At 47.7% G+C, this 21,148-nt stretch overlaps 1 protein-coding gene across 1 annotated transcript in view; it reads right to left on the bottom strand.

Annotated features, from left to right (window-relative positions):
• Positions 1 to 10,517: 10,517 nt before the first annotated feature.
• Positions 10,518 to 21,148, bottom strand: part of VPS26B (VPS26 retromer complex component B) — a 166,242-nt gene continuing 155,611 nt past the window's right edge. The window contains exon 6 of the mRNA XM_069614113.1: positions 10,518 to 12,137. Within this exon, the coding sequence (XP_069470214.1) occupies positions 11,991 to 12,137 (147 nt within the window). The 3' untranslated portion in view covers positions 10,518 to 11,990. The remainder of the gene's footprint in view (positions 12,138 to 21,148) is intronic.

A 21,148-nucleotide genomic window follows, 5' to 3' on the forward strand; every position in this document is an offset into this window, starting at 1 on the left:
CTGTTGTGAGGCGACCGCGAGCGCCCAGGTGGACAGGGATTCGGTAGACCACTCCCTAGGTGTCGACCATTGCTGATCACTCGACACGCGTGTCGAGTCCCAGCCGGGGCTAATGTGGTTGGTGGTGGGTGTACGTGTTGCGCTTTTGCCGCCGGGTCTGGTCCCTACAACATGGCCGCCGGCCTGTCCTCCGGGGTCAGGGGCCTGCGCCTGGGTAGCCGAAGCTGCCCAGTTGCCCTAGCCGTCCAATTTGGCGGTGTTGCTGCCATCGCTGAAAGCGCCCTCTACGTCCATGGCTTCGAGCTGCCTGGCATAGTGGACCCAGCGCTTCGTGGAGCGGTCCTTTAGGGTTTTCGGCTTGAAGAGCCTACATGCCAGACAAGATACCACAATATGGTCTCGAGGGAGACACAGATTACAAGTTAAATGTTTATCTACCCAAGGAACTTTCCGTTACATTTGGAGCAGAATTTAAATTGAGTGCTCTCCATATGGTCAAATTATGGCAGCAGGGCAAATAATATGTAGGAAAAGGGGAATATAATCTATATGACCTCCCCCCACTCTCCCTACTGACTAGGCCAAGGCCCGGCGTGGCCTTCCAAGGCCAAGGGTCTGTTGCAGCAGTCCGACGGAAGTCTCTCCGAGCCTCACCGGCGTTCTTCGGCGCTCTGTGGACAAAGGATAGGAAGAAATCGTTGAAAGTAGATAAAGGAATTACACCGAAAGGAACTCTGCACACATGCGTCCGACTAGTATGGCAGAAAAAAACAATCTGAGGGACCTACACGCGTGAGGGATCATGGGTACAGTGGACGTCACACTAGAGATAGTATTACTGGCATGCCCTGTCGACGTCGCTTTTCGAAAAAACAACTAATACTCACAGCATGTGATCTAAGCAGATTCCACAAGCTTCAGAAATATATATATATTATTATTATATGACAATGCATTACTTACCGTAAAAGCATTTCTGATGGTTGTATCTGCTTAGATTCACATGCTGTGCATAGGTCCGACATCCAGTGGTCACTGCGGAGTATTGCATTTTGTTTTTCGTAGTCGAAAAGGGACGTCTACAAGGCGTGTCTGAAATACTATCCCTATAGTGACGTGCGTTGTACCCACAATCCCTCACGCGTCGAGGTCCCTCTGTTTGTATTTTTCTGCTCTGAGGGAGCCTTCTAGATGTGAGTGAGTACAGAAAAGAGAGATATAAAAGGAAGTCTATGTTCCTTCCATCTTAGCGGGGAGGAAGGGTGGGCGCATGTGAATCTAAGCAGATACAACCATCAGAAATGCTTTTACGGTAAGTAATGCATTGTCTTCTGATGTTTGTTAATCTGCTTAGAATCACATGCTGTGCATAGACTAGCGAGCAGTACCCGGAGTTGGCGGTGGGTTATGAGAAGGAACAGTAGAGAAAAGATGTCTTAATACTGCCTGTACCACCTGGGAGTCAGATCTCGAGTGTGCATCTAGACAGTAGTGTTTTGTAAAGGTATGCACAGAACTCCAGGTAGCCGCTTTGCAGATGGACTCAAGGGGAACATTTGCAATGAATGCTATGGACGCCCCCGTGCCTCGAGTAGAGTGTGCTCTAGGCTTAAAGGGCAGTTCTCTCTTAGCAAGAGTATAGCAGAGAGTGATGCATTGAACAATCCATCTAGAAATAGTGGACTTTGAAACTGCATCCCCTTCTCTTCCTGCTGCCACTGAGACGAAGAACTGATTAGTCTTCCTCAGTGGTCTGGTTCTTTCCATGAAGAACATGACCGCTCTGCGCACATCTAGTGTGTGCAGAGTTTTTTCTCCCAAGTTGGAAGGATTTTGAAAGAACGTTGGCAGTTCTATAGACTGGTTTACGTGGAATTTCGAGATGAATTTCGGAGCAAACCTTGGGTGCATGCGTAGAACCACCTTATCTCTGTGAACTGTAACGAGGGGGTCTAGAATAGAAAGAGCCTGTAGTTCACTTACTCTCCTGATGGAGGTGATAGCTATTAGAAAAGCAGTCTTAAGAGTGAGGTGTTTAAGAGATGCTTTGTGCATGGGCTCGAATGGTGAGCCCATGAGTCTGGTAAGTACCACGTTAAGGTCCCATCCGGGAGCTGGGTCAGCTATCGGGGGTGTATTCTTTTTACTCCCTCCATGAAGGCCTTTATAACAGGGATCTTCCACCACGACACTTTGAGTTGGGAAGTGGTGTATGCAGAAAGTGCCGCTAGGTGGACTTTAATGGAATTGAACACTAGACCTGAATCCAATAAGTGGGTCAGGTATAGAACAATATGTGTGGGAGAGCAGTCAATCGGGTTGATGCTTTTTCCCCTGCACCAGATGACAAATCTCTTCCACTTGCTAGAATAGCAGTGGCGAGTGTTAGGTTTTCTGGCTTCCCTGAGGATGTCCATGCATCTCTGCGGGAGCTGTAGATGTCCGAATTCTATGATCTCAGGAGCCAAGCTGCTAAGTTCATGTTCTGGGGCCATGGATGCAGAGTCCTGCCCTTGTCTTGTGACAGCATGTTGTACGGGCAGGGGAGTTTCACTGGGGGAGATAGAGACATCTCCATCAAGTGAGCGAACCATGGCTGTCGGGCCCACATAGGGGCCACCAGTATCATGGTCACTTGTTCCTGGTGCATCTTGTGCACCACCTTGTTGAGAAGGGGAGTCGGGGGGGAAAAGCGTAAACAAATTTCCCTGACCATTGCATCGACGGACCGTTCCCCTTGGATTGGTTCTGGGGGTACCTGGAGGCGTAACTTTGGCATTGTGAGTTCTCCAGGGTTGCGAACAGGTCTATTTCTGGGAATCCCCATTGTGTGAAGACGTCGAAGACGATGTCTTCGTGCAGTCGCCATTCGTACTCTTCGGGCAGGGGGAAATCTCTGCTGAGTTTGTCTGCCAGCAGATTGAGTTCCCCTGGTACATGTTGCGACAGTAGGAACATGTTTTGTTTGAGAGACCACTTCCATATATTTTGGGCCAGTTTGGACAGTCCTGGAGAGTGGTTGCCCCCCTGCTTGTTGATGTAGTACATAGCTGTGGTGCTGTCTGTAAGGACCATCACAGTCTTGCCTTGTAGGTGTTCCTGGAAGGCTTTTAGCGCCTTGAACACAGCTAGTAGCTCCAGTAGATTTATGTGTTTGGATGCTACGTTCGGAGTCCACACTCCGTGAGCAGTCTGATGGGATAGGTGAGCCCCCCATCCTGTGAGGGATGCGTCTGTGGTTAGAGTGGCTTCCGCCGCGGGTGTGGCAAAGGGTTTCCCTCTTACCAGGTTTTCCTTTGTCCACCACCGTAGCGAGAGAACCAAGGGCTGCAAGACCACCACTAGATCGTCCCATAGTCCGCTGGCCTGACACCACTGGCTGTTGAGCCACTCTTGCATAGGTCGCAGGCGCGCGTAAGGTACCAAATAAATACACGACGCCATCATGCCTAGCAAGCGCATTGCTTTGCGTACCGTCACCTCTCGACCGGTCACATATTGAGGGATCTGAAACAGCATGTTTTGGACCCTCTCGTTGGAGGGGAAGACGAGGCCGTCCTTTGTTTGAATTAGAGCCCCTAGGAATTGTTTGATTTGGCTGGGGTCTAGGCTGGACTTCTTTTCGTTGATGGAGAAGCCCAACTGGAACAAAAGGTCTACAGACTTTTGGGTATTGGAGAAGCATGTTTCGTAAGAATCCCCTGTTATGAGCCAGTGGTCGAGGTAAGGGTAAACTGGGATGGACAACCTGCGCAGGTGGGCCGCTGCCACTGCCAGTACCTTCGTGAATACCCTTGGTGCCGATGCTATGCCGAAGGGTAGCACTCTGAACTGGTAGTGTTTGCCCTCTATCATGAACCTGAGGTATCTTCTGTGCGCTGGCAACATTAAAATATGAAAGTATGCATCTTTCATGTCCAATGTTGTCATGTAATCTCCCTTTGAAAGCAGTGGGATCACTTCCTGTAAGGTCACCATACGAAACTTTTGAGGTTTGATAAACTTGTTCGCTGGGCGCAGATCTAATACAGGGCGCATGGTTAGATCCTTTTTGGGTACAAGGAAGTACACTGAATAAATACCTTCCGTTACCTGAGATAGAGGCACAACCTCTATGGCTCCTTTTTCCAGCAGTAGTTGTACTTCTTGGAGAAGGATGGCAAGGTGTTCCGGTGTCATGTGTCATCCCCTCGGGGGTCTGTATGTTGGGGAACTGTTGAATTTGATGCAGTATCCGTGGGTTACGGTGGAAAGTACCCAGCGGTCTGACGTTATGCCCTCCCATGCTGGAAGAAAGGATGTTATCCGGCCCCCGACCGGTGTTGCATGGGAGGGGACGCGAATCTTCGCGTCACTTGGTGTTGTTGGGGGCTTGGGAGCCTCTGGGGGTGGACTACCCGACCTCTCCCTTTGTCCCGGCGCTGGCCTCTTTGGCTGTACTGCCCACTATTGGTCTGGTAATTGGTGGCAGGGTACTGTTGCTGCTGATTCCGTTGTTGGCGTTGGCCACGAAAAAAGCGTTTGTTGCCATAGCCGCGTCTGGTAGTGGGCTTAGAGATCTGGTCAAGAGTCTTGATAGTATCGAACTCTTTTTTAGCCATCTCCAGAGCCTCATCCACCGCTTTCCCGAAGAGGTTAGAGTCTTCAACAGGTTTATTTATTAAAGACGCCTGCGTCTCCGGTTTGAACCCTGAGTTGCGCAGCCATACATGGCGTTTTAGGAGTATTCCCTGAACCAGGGAACGTCCCGCTGTCTCTGCAGCATCCAGAGAGTTCTTTACAATACTCTGGTTGACCTGGGTTCCTTCGCCAATAGTTGATAGCAGGCGTGTACGTAGAGGTTCTGGCGCTTCTTCGGCATCTTTGCGCAGTTTGGCCCACTGCGCGTCCGCATAGCTAGCTAGCAAAGAATTGTTGTTCGCAATTCTTGCCGAAAAGGCAGCCGAGGATGTGACTCTCTTTGCAAGGGCATATAACCTCTTGCCCTCCTTGTCAGGTGGTGCCTCGCTGGTGGGCAGCGGAACCCCTGCCCTCTTCCTTGTATTAGTTACCACAAGGGAATCCGGAATGGAATGTCCCCTGATGTACAGCGGGTCTGAGGGTGAAGGAGTGAAGAGTTTTTCAATTCTTGGATTAACTCCTCTGATTAGTGCGGGTGTGGATAGCGAAGGGATGATTCTTCTCTTCACTGAAGCGAGGAGGGGAATGGTCTGGCTGACCGGGGGTTTCTCCTTAATTACTCTTTCCACAAAGTCTATTTCAGGAGAGATCTCCCCAGTGTCCAGTTCGAAATGTGCTGCTGCTCTGCGCAACAGGGCATTGAATGTGGGCTGATCGTCAATGGGAGACGTGTTTCTAACAGGTGAATTGTCAGGAGGATTTAGGTTTAAGACATCAGTGTCCGAATATACTGATGGGGATTGCCAGGGATGAGAAGGTCCTTCTTCTGGATTTTCTCCGAAGCCTTCTCCTACCATGTCTGGGCTGTCTTCCAGACCTTCTTCCTGGTTCTGTCCTTCTTTATCGTCCACAAAATCATCCTCCTCCTCCAAGTATTGTTCCTCACCAGTGAGGTCATACACATTATGGAGATCTGAGGCTGTGTCTTGCTGGGGATTGAATAGTCTCGGATATTTGGCCCTGGGGTCCTCTCCTGAGGCCCTTCTCTTGTTCTCTTGGGAGTGGGAGGGTTCTGGGTCTTCATAAACCTCTCCATGCAGAGATGGAGCCTTTCCATGGTTTCATGGGGGACCCCTGAGCGGTCTAGCGGGGGAAAATTAATGTCATGTAGCTGAAAACGGCTCGACCTCTCCCATAACGTCGAGGATAGTGTCCCGTCGCCTTCCGAAAAGCCTTCCGGTGTGCTGGGGGTCCCCCCGACTGAAGGGGGTAGTCCCTGTCCTCCTTCGGGCTTCTTCGGCGTGTCTTTCGACCTTTGCGTAGCGCTCGACGAGTCCTTCGGCGTACGCTTCTGGGCGTCTGCTACAACGATCCTCGCCAAGCTCTCTGTGACTTGTTTGTCAGCGGAGGGCTGTGGTTTCGACGTTACGGGTGTCGATCGCTCTACGGCGGCGTGCGCTCTCTGCTGGTGCGCGCCGGCCGATGGTTTGGGGGCGGTGCCCTTATTTGCCGAAAGCCCAGTCGCTGGTCGCAGCTGCGGTTGCGAGAGGGGCTTCGAACCTGAACGGTCCGAGGAGGCCACAGGTGGAACCTGCGTCTCCTTGGGCGCTGATGCTCTCTTCGCCTTCGACGAAGAAGAGCCATGGGTTGTGTGTTTACGTGTGGTATCGTGTGCGTCAGTGTCGCCGGGGTGTTCATCCCCATAAGCAGGGCGTGAGCCGAGCCCGTCGGGGCCGGGGACAGACGACGAAGAGCGGGAGCGCTCTTTGGAGGGGTATACGACTTCCGTAGCGGAGGTCGTGTTATCACGTTCCTCGTCACTGTCGGTGGTAGCAGCAGCGGCGGCGGGTGAAGAATCGGCCTTCGACATCGCGTAGGCCGCCCACCTCTTGACCCTACGGTCTTTTAGAGTCTTTGGCTTAAGAAGCCGACAAGCCGTGCAACCCTCTTCTTTTTGATCGAGGGGCAAGCACCGGTTACACCGTGAATGCTTGTCCTTCCAAGTAAACTTGCCCTTGCAACGCGGGCAAAACCTAAAGGGTGTCCTCTCCATAGCCGAGGCAATAAATCGTGATAACGACCCCAAGGGAAAGGAAGGGGAAAAGGAAAGGCATTCTCAGAAAAGAACCAGAGATGTCCCACGACTCCACTCTCCCTACTGTATTTGGCCTGCGAGGCCAGGCCACGTGTTCGGCAACGCCGAAGGATCTCCTCCGCTCGTCCCCTCCGTCGAAGATCTTGCTCGGCGGAGACAGCTTCACAACTGCGTCGAGGGAGGGATCGATATGTTATATTTTAAATAGGAAAACGACCAAGGGTCGAGGAGATGAAATCTGCAATGTCTCTCGAGGAGCTCCGCGTAAAGGCGACCAGTAGCTGGGCGGAAAAAAACAATCTGAGGGACCTCGACGCACGAGGGATTGTGGGTACTTCGCACGTCACTATAGGGATAGTATTTCAGACACGCCTTGTCGACGTCCCTTTTCGACTACGAAAAACAAAATGCAATACTCCGCAGTGACCACTGGATGTCGGACCTATGCACAGCATGTGAATCTAAGCAGATAACAAACATCAGAAATATATATATTTCAGGTGGTTTTAGTATGTGATGTGTTACCCTAAAAGGCTATTTACCTGTTAATATTGTAAGGAAGGCATGGTATCAAAGTAAGACAGACACAAGTGACCACAGTTCAAGAGTGTTTATCTAAATCTAAGATGGCAGCACGCTACGGCCATCAAACAATAATAATGCAGTCCTACTGGAGTCTCGTCAAAATAAAAAGGGACTATACTAAAAAAACAAACACTATTGTCAATCCTTACCGATAATTTACGAACAGCGTGGGGAAATGTTCATGACAAAGAAAAAGTGTTCACAAAATGAGAAGTCAGGATGTTCAGGCCATTGGCCTCCCTTCGCCATGTTTGCAGCAAGGGACAAGGCGGTTCACTCAAGCACTCTTCGGCTCCTTCGGCACGGGGACAAAGTTCTATTACAAGCATCAGGGCCTTCTATGCCCCAGTCTCTTAAGTTATCAATAGACTCTTGATCCAGAGGTCCTGATGTATCAAACAAACAAAAGTTCCTTTCCAAGTATTCAAGTAGGGAAATTCACTCTTCACCCTGGATCCCCCTCAGCCAGGCTCATATTCCCTTTTGTACCACAATAATTTCTCAGGCGACTCACGGTTCACCCCGGATCCCCCTCAGTCGGGCTCAGATCCCCTTTCTCACAATTAGTCTCCCTCAGCCTGGCTCGGACCAATTACAGTTCTTATTTGCTATCGAAGGCTTTTGATTGTGCACAGGGTTTGGCTTGACCTGTTGCAGGACCACTCCGAATTCAGAGTTTACAATTTTACACTCTCAGTTGGATACCTAACCGAGACCTTTCCAATGAGCACCCACGTGGCCCCGGACCACTCTGTATATGGCATCCACTTAGTTACAAAAGTTCCATCACTCCTTGAATATTCAATTATATTTGCATCGCTCATCACATACACCTTAAACTCGGTTCTTTGCAGATTTCTTCTTCCACTTGTAACCTTGGTTCGAACACAGGCCGGTCTGCAATCAGTCTCTCCGACTCACCAGCTGTGCTGACTTTACTGGAGCGGCGTTATCATAGCCAAGAACAGTACCACAGCGGCAATCGCTCATCCCCGCCTTGGCCATAGATGCGTGAATGCCCCAGGTACCTTTGACACACAATGCACCCTTCTTCAGCTTTATTTCCCGGTCTTATGTTTCTTATCCTCGAGGGCTCATGAAAGTAACTGTTTTCTTCCTCTGAAAAGGCCAAGGGCAATTCCCTCCTTTCAACCCTTTCTGGTCGCACCATCTTTCTCCTCGTATTAAAGCGCCACCTCAGAACTTTTGCTTCCTCATGCGTTTTGCCTTGCTCAGCGTGTGCTTTCATGCTCCACCTTGTATCTGTGTGGGGAAGTCTGAAGGAAGTCAGGTGTGTGTAATTATCAGTAATTGCTTGACTCTGTCTGACCATTGTGTTGGGACATGTCAGGTATGCTGTTCTGGTGTTAGTTCGTTGTCGCTCAAGGTGAACTGTCCATGAGAATGCATTTGTGTTGGAAAAGGGGTGGTGTTCCTAGGTATCCTACCTGGTAGGATGGGGGGAAAAAGTGTTACAATGAAGGGGATACCACATCTCACCGTCCGGTGTCCCAATTCCACTCCCCGAGGACCCCTCATCCAGGTGATCCTCCCGCACTGTTCCACCCCCAGGAACTGTATCCAAAAGCAATGGCTGTGTCCTGGCCACCTGGGGACTGGCGGGTGAGACACCTTCAGGTTTCTCACAATATCTATTGCAAGTGCTCCTATACTGTGAATACATGTGTATCTACTTACCTGAACTTAGAAGCATAACAGTGTGCCTTAGTGTATATAAATATCTATTTTTTTTTATATAACTCTAAAGTGTTTTCTTGGAGCAAAGTGTGCTCTGTGTACCTACCACAGCCCTCTTTAGACCAAGCCTGGCTGCTCGTCCATTGCTATCGTATCTTCGGTAGTTCAGCCAAACCCAAGAAGTGTAACCCTGTTCGCCCAAGGTAAGTTTCCCATTTTCTGGCAGGCAGTCACTTTTGTAAACCCACCTAACAAATGTACTTTTACTTGCTGGTCTCAAACTGGCATTAAATTTGACATTTGCCGTTTCCCCACTTGCTGTACCATTCAGTGACTTATAGCGTTGCTCTTAACATGGTCTACCTATTGCATAACTGTTTCAAGATAAAGCTTTCTGCTAACAGAACCCCACCCATAAACAATTTTAGCAGCCCAATACATAAAATTGTATATTTTTGTACATTTTCTGTCTAACTTGAATTGCGAGAGAAAAAGAAAGAGCGCGCGAGAGAAAAAGAGCGCGAGAGAAAAAGAAAGAAAGCGCGAGAGAAAAAGAAAGAAAGCGCGAGAGAAAAAGAAAGAAAGCGCGCAAGAGAAAAAGAAAGAAAGAGCGCGAGAGAAAAAGAAAGAAAGAGCGTGAGAGAAAAAGAAAGAAAGAGCGCGAGAGAAAAAGAAAGAGTGCGAGAGAAAAAGAAAGAGAGCGCGAGAGAAAAAGAAAGAAAGAGCGCGCGAGAGAAAAAGAAAGCGCGAGAGAAAAAGAAAGTGCGAGAGAGCGAGAGAAAAAGAAAGAAAGAGCGCGAGAGAAAAAGAAAGAAAGAGCGCGAGAGAAAAAGAACGAAAGCGCGCGAGAGAAAAAGAACGAAAGCGCGCGAGAGAAAAAGAACGAAAGCGCGCGAGAGAAAAAGAACGAAAGCGCGCGAGAGAAAAAGAACGAAAGCGCGCGAGAGAAAAAGAACGAAAGAGCGCGAGAGAGCGCGCAAGAGAAAAAGAGAGCGCGAGAGAAAAAGAAAGCGCGAGAGAAAAAGAAAGCGCGAGAGAAAAAGAAAGCGCGAGAGAAAAAGAAAGCGCGAGAGAAAAAGAAAGAGCGAGAGAAAAAGAAAGCGCGAGAGAAAAAGAAAGCGCGAGAGAAAAAGAAAGCGCGAGAGAAAAAGAAAGCGCGAGAGAGCGAGAGAGCGAGAGAAAAAGAAAGAAAGAGCGCGAGAGAAAAGAAAGACAGAGCGCGAGAGAAAAAGAAAGAAAGAGCGCAAGAGAAAAAGAAAGAAAGAGCGCGAGAGAGCACGAGAGCGAGCGAAAGAGCGAGCGAGACCTTGCACTACTTTTACACCCTCCTTTCAGTCCAAGGCTTCCTGCCCGCTACACATCCTTGACTGGGTTTGCCCAGACATCAGCATAGTTTCCTGTTCACCACGATACTTTGGTTTCACAGAAGGGTTGATTCTGACAATCCATCTTAAACGCACCAAAAAAACAGACATTTTCCATTAACCAGTGGCATTAAGTGAGCCAATCAGAGTAAAAGAACGCTACGAGTGCCTGCTTTAATCTGCGACAGTTAAAACAAACATAAAATACAATCACTACATTAAGTGCAGACATAGGGAAAATGCAGCAGATGCACAATTACACAATGCAAGGCTCACGTTCGCATTAAAAGTCTGGATGCCCCCAAGGACGGGTGGGAGTCCTTGCTGGAATGCAGTCCATGGAAGTGGAGGTCTCCACTGTGACAGGAAAAGTACCTTCAATTCCCTTAAAAAGGATTCAGTGGAATACATCTTTTTATGAAGAGCCGTCATTGGTATTCCAGCGCCACACCTTCAGTTCCTTCAGATCGAGAAACTAAACTTCCTTCATGCCATCCCACAGGACAGTCGATGGAGGGTTGGGATAGATTCTACATTATCTCCACAGAGGTATTGCAGGGCCAAGTCAAGAGTCAAATTAAATCCATTCAGTCTTGAGAGAAAACCAGGATGCATTCATGGCTCTTTGTGAAATTGGGTGGACACTGGTGTAGAACAGTTCTACTTGTGGCACGTACAAATACTGGCAAAAAAGTGTACAAGAAAAGCAGCTAATCAAAGCAACACAGTCACTAACATTCATGTAATCTTCCACAGCAGCAGCAGCAGCAGTGGTGGTTAAGGCTTCATGTACATATTCACTGCCAGGCTACCCACAGCTGATACTCAATAGGTCTGCATGTTGGGGCAGTTAGAACACTCTTCAGCCACTCTGCCCCAAAAGGCATCATCCCCCGTGCTGGCAGTGCATGTGTACGACAAGGGGGCAAAGGCAATGTTGGGCAGAAGGAATTTTATGCCCATCTGACTGAACGACAAGGGCATTCCTCCCCTACCTACCTGGAACAAGAGTCGAGGCAGTTCATTAGAAGACTCTGGGGTCACAGGAAGAGGAAATGAAACAGGAAAAAGAAATCATATCAATATAGGAGTGGTGGGGGGGGGACTTTATACAAATCTGATCCTTGAATTGGGGGGGGGTCTGTCCTCTACAATTGTACAGGGCTGTTAAAGTAACATGATACAAAAGCACAGGGGAGGTACAGGTTTCAGCCCCCTTTCTGCCACTTCAAGTCGCACAGTTACAAGTAGCACGAAAAGGACAGAAAAAAAAAAGTCCTACTCAAACGCCATTTATTCCCCCCCGCCCCCCTCCGCCATGCAAAGCAAGACGACAACTCTGCATTCCTGAAGGCCAGCAGAACAACTGCAATATCCCTTTAAATAACCAATCCACTGAAGATTTATTTCCTTTAAAAACTCCTTCGGTTTGTTGGGGGCAAGTCCCATTAACCACAAAGTTCATGCCGCCTCACTCAATCCTTGGTAAACACAATAGCGCTGAATGGTTTACCATCTCAGTTCCTTCTGCTCTTCCAGCGTGGTAATGAAGTCTGTAATGGCCACTGGACCTCTCTCATCCCGCCCCAGAAATGTCTAAAGTTTACAGTTGGTGCTGGTAAAGGTGTTCACTCCTGTCCATCATCATCCTTTGACGTAGATGCCTGGGTCCTGCTCTCTGGATGGGACGTCCCCTCAAAGCGCTGGGAAGCTATGGCTGCCTGGTGGGACATGCTCTTACGCACAATGTCACCTTTCCGCCACAAAACGATCTCCTGCCAAACCGGTAAAACACATTATAACAAAGAATTGCTCTGCGTGGAATACAACACGTCTCAGATTGAATACTTTCCCTTTTACTGAATGCAGTCACTTGCAGCCCAGCAACAGCCTCCACACAACTGGCAATAATTGGACACAACACAAACACATGGCATCAGTATAACACAAAAAGCAAGCAGGTGAGAACTCAGGATAATTTTAAAACAGAGGACACCAACACACCACCACTTCACTTCCATTTATGTGTACTCCATACATACATCGCACAGAGAACATACCATCCCACAATTTTGCTAGCAAGATTTATTACAATGTTAAAACAGTATCATTTTGCAAAGAACAAAAAGTCTTACAAGCACTTAGGATAGTGACTGAGGCTAGGGAGGTGAGCACACTCCGCAATACCCTCCCCTAGGGGAAGAGGCAAGTGGGACCTCACCATGAGACTCCCCCCTTTGGGGACAAGGACTACTGTTTCAAAATGCCAGAAACTACAAAGTATCAGAACTGGGACGAAGAAACTCCTAATGGATATCGTTTTATGCAAAAGGTTTGTGACCCATTAATTCAGAACACCCCATTCACTGGGACGAGGTCCTCAAAGCTTGCAAAGGAGAAGAGAACAAAGAGAGAAACGACTGCATATGCAAGCTGGGGGAGGCTCCAACCTATCTAACACCTGGATATCTTTTCATGGAAACACTATTTTGCTCATCACATGCTTTTGCAATGGGGTCCGTTTGGATACCTTTGGTTGTCTTGATGATATCAACATCTTTTTTAAACAATGTATGCCTTTTTTTTAAAAAAAAATGATTATTTAAATCATGACATGAATGAATACCCATTTCTTACAGATTTCTAACTTTGCCTTGAAAAAGATCAAACTGGTCAAAATACGTGTCGGCAAAAGTAGCATTGACAACAGAATAAAAATACTAAATGTGTTCTGATTGGACTTATTGCAATGTGTTATGTGACATCGCATGTTTATGGAACAACACTCTTTATGCGTGGTACTAGAGATACCCTCACGAGAAGTGAGTCATTCTCCGGACCAAAGTTATTTGTTCTTAAGTGGTAGGGTGAGTAAGGATAGTTTTTGGACAGCCAACGGATTTCTTTGGGAAACTCACGACTGACAAACTAACACCCAAGTAACAGGGGTAGGGACCATTCCACAGCAATTGGGAAAGTTAAGCCTTACAGTGTCACTTTAATAAAATATTGTATTGAGTGTGTCCAGACTCACCACAGGAGGTACCTGGGAGCACAAAGAGCCAGAGAGGGACTCCCATTCCCATATGCAAGCCATGCAAAACTTGGGGCAGGCTTCAACAGGTAAGGTAGAAAACACTATGAAAGGGTCTTTGTTTTTTTACGTACTCTACAAACTACTTACAACTATCCCTTGTGTGCCCTTGTGGCAGCAAATGCACGGCAGAATCAAAATCGTGTGTCTTTGCACTAGTGAGCACACAGTTCAAAGCTGGGGCAGGCCGGGTTTCACTGGCGCCTTACAATGCCTCCATTCAGGCGCAAGACTCGGCGGTATGGGAGCAGTTTTATCACCAATAGAAACAGTGCACGAGGTGCTGCCCATCACTAGAAAACATCAACTGTAAACTTGGTTACAAGTTACAAAGCACCATACTACCCACCTCTGCCAGCTAACGGCTGCGGACAACACAAAGAAAATAGTGTTCCCCACTGCCTACCAACCATGGTCAAAGCATAGAATATATGCAGCCTCGATAAAGCAGTGCAGTGGGCGAGTGTAAATGCCAGGACTAGAACAGGAGAAAACAAAACTTCAAATAGAAAGGAGACTATGATGAACCAATTAACCACCGAGTAACGAAAAGTGGCAAGAAAGTCTTACCAGAGACTGTTTCTACACAGTCCTTCAAAAAGTATTCACCCTTGCGATAGTCTGAAAACTCGTGCTTGGCCATCCACCACAAGTTTCCATTGTGCTGGGTAAAGCATGGCTATAGTATGTAGGACCTTGCTCCCTGCCATCTGCTTTAAACAGTAGAAGGCTTTAACTAACCGTTTACCATGATGTATCAAAGAGTTACAAAAGTCAGTGACTAGCTTTTTTTTTTTTTTTTTTTTTTTTTTTTTTTTTTTTTAAAAAGGGGGTTTCTTCGCAGAGAACTAAAGGAACCTAACTAGGAAGGTTCTGGGGCCCTGGTATGCAGCTGGCTTTCATGAAAGTGTCAGGTGAGCCCCTTCACTTTTCTGTAAACTTCCTGGGCAAGAAGTCTAAGATCTTTGGGAAAGTCTTTTGGGGAAATTCAGTGTGGTTTGCCCTTGCAACACCAGAGAAAAAGCCATCACCTTAAAGTTGAAATGCCCAGAATAACTTCTCTTTAGAAGTAGCTGTTGTCTGAAGGGAGAGGGTAAACTCCTCGCTCTCAAGGACAATCAAGCAGTGATCCACTCCAGTCCTTTTTCAGGGGTTTAGCCACCTTCCGATGGACTTAATCGCCTTAAGAACAGTAGCTCTGAAACAGTTACTGCATTGCTGTACTCTGTCAGCGTGGCTGGCTGGATCAAATTCTCTCTTTGGGAGGTGTGGGGGGACGACGATTGCACAAGGGGGGGGCTAGGCTTGTGCAGTTAAGATGATCCCTTTTGCTAGTTCTAGAATTCCATTTCAAAGGCGAAGGTTAAATTAAGCACAATTCCACAAAAGCATTGCTTTTACATCCAAATCATACAGTGGGTGAATTTCCCATTTTTCTTTCCTAGACATATTAAATATTTCACTGCTATTCTCTTTGTGCAACCAGTTCTTTCATATTACACATTAGCATTTTTCTGGAGGCTTGCATTGTGTGAGAAGGTGTTAGGAAAGATTGTGTGTGCTGCCAAAGATCTTTGTCTGAATGCCAGCAAGACTGAGATCCTCCTCATCGGCACACCTTCTCCATCCTTCTCCCTCACCCTCTGGCCAGCCTCGCTTGGCCCTCCTCCCATCCCCACCTGCGAGGCTAAGAACCTTGGGATCCTCTTTGACTCCACACTTTCCTTCTCCTCCCACAACTCGAATGTCTCTAAAAAGTCAAACTTCCTACTGCACCTCCTCGGAGGTACTCTTCCTTTCCTCTCCTTCCCCCAGATGATCACTGTCTCCCCAAGCTCTGGTTCTCTCTAGGTTGGCCTATTGTAACAGCCTTTTTCTAAAGTTACCTGCCTCTACTCTTCACCCAATCCAAAACAGGACTGCGAGACTTGTCCTTGGCCTCAAGCCCTCGGATCGTATCTCTCCAGCTCTGAAATCTCTCCATTGGCTCCCAGTGGTTGCAAGGATTAAATTTAAAACCCTCTGCATGGTCCACAAGGCTTTCTGGGGCCTGGGCCCAAAATACCTTCAGCTATCCCTCCACAAGTACCTCCCTTCTCGAGCCCTTCGCTCCTCTACCTCTAACCCCCCCAGGGTCAGTCGCTTTTCAAAGAAACGAGCTGGGGGGAGATCTCTGTCTTCGGCTGGGGCCTCCCTCTGGAATAGCCTCCCTGCCACTCTAAAACCTGAGAACCATCTCCGGTTCCGGAAGCACCTCAAGACCTTCCTCTTTGCATCTGCCTTTGCTCCCCCTCTGCCCTGCTGATCCACTCTCTTGGCACTGTGCACCTGGCCACCCTCTGTCCCCCGGGCCCAGGATGCACTTATCAGACTTACCCAGTTCTGCTGCTGTAAACACAACTCTTGTCATTTGCTGACCGCACTCCCTCTGTTACTGCTTCATTATCTATTTATTTGTATTTATTATTATCTGTTCTCCTCTGCTCTGCACTTTCCACTCTAACCCTTCCATGCACTTTTCCCCTTTCCCTTGCACTTGCATGTTCTCAATGTCACTGGGCCTAGTAAGATCGTTGTTTTGTTTCTCCCGTTTCCCCTCCCTTGCCTTGTCGCGCTCTGAAACACTTGTGTACGAGCGCGATACAAATAAAATATCATATCATGTACCCTGTGGGAGACTGCACCAGCCTTGTCCTCTTGGCAATAGTTAACCCAACCTTTGGTATAAGCATGTACTAGACAAGTTGGTAAAGTGACTGAGCAGCCAGACTTATCTCAAGAGGGGCCAATGTAAACTGTAGAGTTATTACACAGAGATGCACAGTGACACGTATCCAAATGAACACTTACACTCAAGGATTCTTGATTAAAGAATCATTTATTAATTTAACAGTCAGTTGAATGAGCCTTTTAGAAGGGAGCAAAGATATGCAACAATAATATACTTCAAAATACACAGTTTCAATAAATCAGTAGATACCCATTGAAGATTGCACATAGTTACTTCCTACACCCGGAGGTGACTTAAATAATTAGGACACAGTGTACATTGATATATCACTGGCACATTTAGAGCAATACTGATGTTAGTGTCAAAAGGGAAAGATGAGGGAATAAAACAATGGCTAACAAATATTCTTAAGTAGGTAAGTATTTTTTTTTGAACCCTCCAATGATAAGTAAATGAACCCTTACCTGGGGGAAAGGTAAGGCACAAAGTCAGAGGTAAGACTGGTCTTTCAGAGAGCCAGGACAGCCAATGTTAATTGAACAAAAGTCTAGGTGAGCTGAAGCACTTCTTGCAGTTAAGTAAAAAAAGTCTTGCGCAATGTTTTAGAAGTCTTCGTAGAAAATGAAATCACTGGAGGGCCACAAGCTGGGAGGCTTGTGAGGGACAAAGCTGCAAGCAACTCTGCAAAAGCAACCAAGACAAGTCTCAACTGAGAGCTAGCAAGGCTACACAACAACAGTTAAGCAACCCCTTAGTTTTATAGTGCCTTTGGTTTGAAGAAGAACTTGGTCCCAGCTGGCTTCTGTTCCAGTGTAGGTCTGCAGATCCTGCTGTTCCCGAGTCTGTTGTGGGGACATGAGGGAGGATGTCTGGGGACTCCTAGACTACGAATTGAAGGTCGGCGACAGCAATGGGCAAACTTCAGATCAGCAGCACTTCGTAGGAAAAAGTAAACCGCTGCCTCCAGCCATTAATTGTAGAAAGGGTAACAAAAATGTTACATGAGAAACTAGACAAAGGGGGTACTACGTAACCCCTCCAGCACCCTATCGTAAGATAGTGTGTGCTGTGTCTAGAAAGTTACAAAATGTAAGTAAAGTCAATTTCACTTCACTGTTCTTGGAAACAGTAGTTTCACCAAGAGAAGGTATTTAAGCCTTTGGGAAATCTTAAGAGACTTCCCTGTGCCGCTGCACTTAAGGTGTCACTATGTAAAGAAAATGCCTATGAAGTTTGTCAGACTCCAAAGTCAAAAGAATCAGAGTCCAAATCACAGAAAAATCCCATGACCGTGGGAAAAAGGTCTCACTCTCTCCAGGTTAGAAATTGAAAGTCCAAAAGTCCAGCAAAAAGTGCCGAGGGTCTCTAAGGTAGAAGGGAATTAGCACATTTCTGAGAATTCTCGCTAACAAGCATTTTTTCTGTAATCTCTCCTAGTGTGAACAAAGTAAATGTGTATCAGTTTGATGACATACATTAACATTACTCACCGTAATCTTATTTCTGATGATTGTATCTGCTTAGATTCACATGCTGTGCATATAGTCTGACATCTAGTGGTAATCACAGAGTACTGTATCTTTTTTTCGAAGATCGAAAGGGACGTCGACTTGGGTGTGACTGTAACACTATCCCTAACGTGACGTGTAGTGTACCCAAAATCCCTCACGCGTCGACGTCCCACCGGTTGTTTTTTTCAGCCTCGAGGAAGCCTTATATTCCGCGTGAGCGAGTACAGAAGCGAGAAGGTGCAAGACATCTATGTTCCTTCTACTCCAAGAGGGGAGGAAGGGTGTGAATCCAAGCAGATACAATCATCAAAAATGCTATTACGGTGAGTAATGTAGGTCTTCTGATGCTTGTGGATCTGCGTAGAATCACATGCTGTGCATAGACTAGCAAGCAGTACCCAGATATGGTGGTGGGATGTGTGAAGGAACAGTAGCAAAGAGATGTTTTAGCAGTCCTTGTCCCACATGAGTCATACCTAGAGTGTATCTAGGCAGTAGTGTTGTGTAAAGGTGTGTACAGACATCCAGGTTGCTGCTTTGCGAATGGAATCTAGAAGAACATTTGCAATGAATGCTATGGTAGAACCTGTGCCCAGAGTCGAGTGAGCTCTAGGCGTAAAGGGTAGATCTCTCTTGGCAAGAGTGTAACACAGTGTGATACAGTTTACGATCCACTTGGAAGTAGCCAACTTGGAGACATGGTCCCCTTTCTCTACCAGCTGCCACTGAAGAACTGTTTTTTTTTTAGTGGCTTAGTCTTTTCCAGTTAGTAAATTACCCCTGTCCTCACATCCAGTGTGTGAAGGCTCCTTTCTGCCACGTTTTTGTGGGGTTCTGCAAAAAAGGTGGGTAGTTCTATGGACTGGTTTACATGGAACTTTTAGATACATTTGGGCGCAAAGCGTGGGTGTGCGCAAAACCACCTTGTCTTTGTGAATCGTGACAAAGGGGTCATGAACTGAAAGGGCCTGCAGTTCACCAACTCTCCTTATAGAGGTGATCGCCACTAGGAAGGCGGTCTTGTATGCAAGTGCCTTAAGACTAGCCTTGTGCAATGGTTCAAATGAAGGTCACATTAGTCTGGTGAGAACAACATTCAGGTCCCATCCGGGAGCTGGGTTGGAGATAAGCGGATGAAGTCTCGTTACCACCTCCATAAAAGGCTTTAATCACAGGAATCTTCCACCACGAAACGTGGGACGTGGTGTACGCCGAAAGAGCAGCTAAGTGAACCTTTAGGGAATAGAAAACCAGTCCTGAATTTAACAGGCCAGTCAGGTAAAGGACAATATCTTTAGGGGAACAATCAATAGGATTGATGCACTTGGTATTACGCCAGGTAACAAAGCGCTTCCACTTAATCGAGTAACAATGTCTGATGGTAGATTCCCAAGCCTCTCTGAGTATGTGCATGCATCTCTGAAGGATTTGAAGGTGCCCGAACTCGGACTTCAGGAGCCAAGATGCTAAGTTGAGTGTGTGGTGGCATGGATGCAGTGTCTCTCACTTATCTTGAGACAGCATGTTGTACGGGCATGGCAGCTTCCTGGGAGGGGAGACTGACATAGCCATGAGATGGGAGAACAGAGGCCGGCGGGTCCACATTCGGGCCACCAGTATTATCGTGACAGGTTACTGATGCATCTTGTGCACTATTTTGTTAAGAAGGGGAACCGGGGGAAAAGCGTAGGCAAATCTCCCGGACCATGCTATCCAGAGACCGTTTCCCCTTGGAGCGGTTCTGTGGTTACCTGGAGGTGTAGTCGGGGCATTGGGCGTTTTCCAGGGTGGCGAATAAGTGGATCTCTGGGAAGCCCCATTCTGCAAAGACGTTGAGTAAAATGTCCCCTTGTAGCCGCCACTCGTGCTCTACAGGTGGGTGGAAGTCTCTGCTAAGTAGGTCTGCCAGAAGATAGCGTTCCCCTGGAATATGTTGTGAGAGGAGGAACAAGTGTTTGAGTGCCCACATCCAGATGTTCTGGGACAGTCTGGACAGCCCCAGAGATGAGTGCCCCTTGTATGGTCAAGTAGTACATGGCTGTGGTACTGTCCCTGAGGACTAGAACCGTCTTCCCCTGCAGGTATGACTGGAAAGCCTTTAGGGCCTTTAACCCTGCTAGCAGTTCCAACAGGTTGATGTGATTGGAAGCTACTACTGGAGACCACACGCTGTGCGTTGTCTGTTGAAGGATGTGAGCCCACCCCAACAGAGATGAGTCTGTGGTGAGGCAATGCCGAAGGAGAGAACATTGAACTGATAGTGGGTGTGCTCTATCATGAGCTTGAGGTACTTTGTTTGCGCTGGCAACATTGAAATATGAATGTACGCACCTCTCATGTCTAATGTGGCCATGTAATCCCCTGCTGCAGCAGTGGGATTAACACCTGAAGAGTTGCCATCCTGAACTTTTGAGGTTCGACATACTGGTTTGCAGGGCGCAGGTCTAAAACAGGGCGCACAGTGAAATCCTTTTTGGGTACAGGGATGTACACTGAATAAATACCCTTGTTTACCTGGAGAAGGGGGGTGGGGGGGCGGGCTACTTCGATGGCGCCCTTTTCCAGCAGGACCTGAACTTCTTTCAGCAGGATGCACAGGTGTTCTGGCAACAGGGTCTGCTTCTCGGTGGGTGGTAGCGAGGTGGTCGGAGAAACTCGATACAATACCTGTGGGCAACAGTCTTTAGTACCCACTGATCTGAAGTGATCCCCTCCCAGGCGTGGATGAAGACAGGCAACCCCTGACCGTGGGAGGGGACCCCTACCAGCGAGTCACTTGGAGGTGGAAGCCGGGGATCCTACGTGAGTAGAGTTTCTGCCTCTACCCTTGCCCCTTCAAGACCCTCTTTGCTGGTACTGGAAGTTGCCAGAGGAGCCTTAACCAGAGGACCACAGCGTTAAACCCCCCGCCCCACAACCACCCTGAGCCGTATTGACCTTGGGGCAACTGGGAGAAGGATTGGCTACGAAAGGACCGGCGGCCGTTAGAGCCGCTGTGCTGGTGAAAAGGTTTAGCTGTAATCTGGCTAAGTGACTTCAAAGTCTCGTGCTCCTTTTTTGCTGTTTCGAGGGCGTTGTCAACCGCCTTTCCAAATAGGTTGGATTCCACCACAGGTTTGTTAATTAAGGAAGCTTGTGTCTCAGGCTTGAACCCAGAGCTCTTTAACCAGGCATGCCTCTTAAGTAGGGTTCCCTGAGCAAGGGAATCATACAAAAATGTCGATATATATATATGGGATACATTACTCACCGTAATCGTATTTCTGATGCTTGTATCTGCTTAGATTCACATGCTGTGCATAGGCCGACATCTAGTGGAAGCTGCGGAGTATTACAGTTTGTTTTTCGAAAGTCGAAAATGGGCGTCGACACAGGCGTGCCAGTAATACTATCCCTAGTGTGACGTCCACTGTACCCAAGATCCCTCACGCGTGTAGGATCCTCAGATTG

Source organism: Ambystoma mexicanum, chromosome 9 (assembly GCF_040938575.1).
Source record: "Ambystoma mexicanum isolate Mex_15411 chromosome 9, UKY_AmexF1_1, whole genome shotgun sequence".
NCBI classification, from domain to species: domain Eukaryota; kingdom Metazoa; phylum Chordata; class Amphibia; order Caudata; family Ambystomatidae; genus Ambystoma; species Ambystoma mexicanum.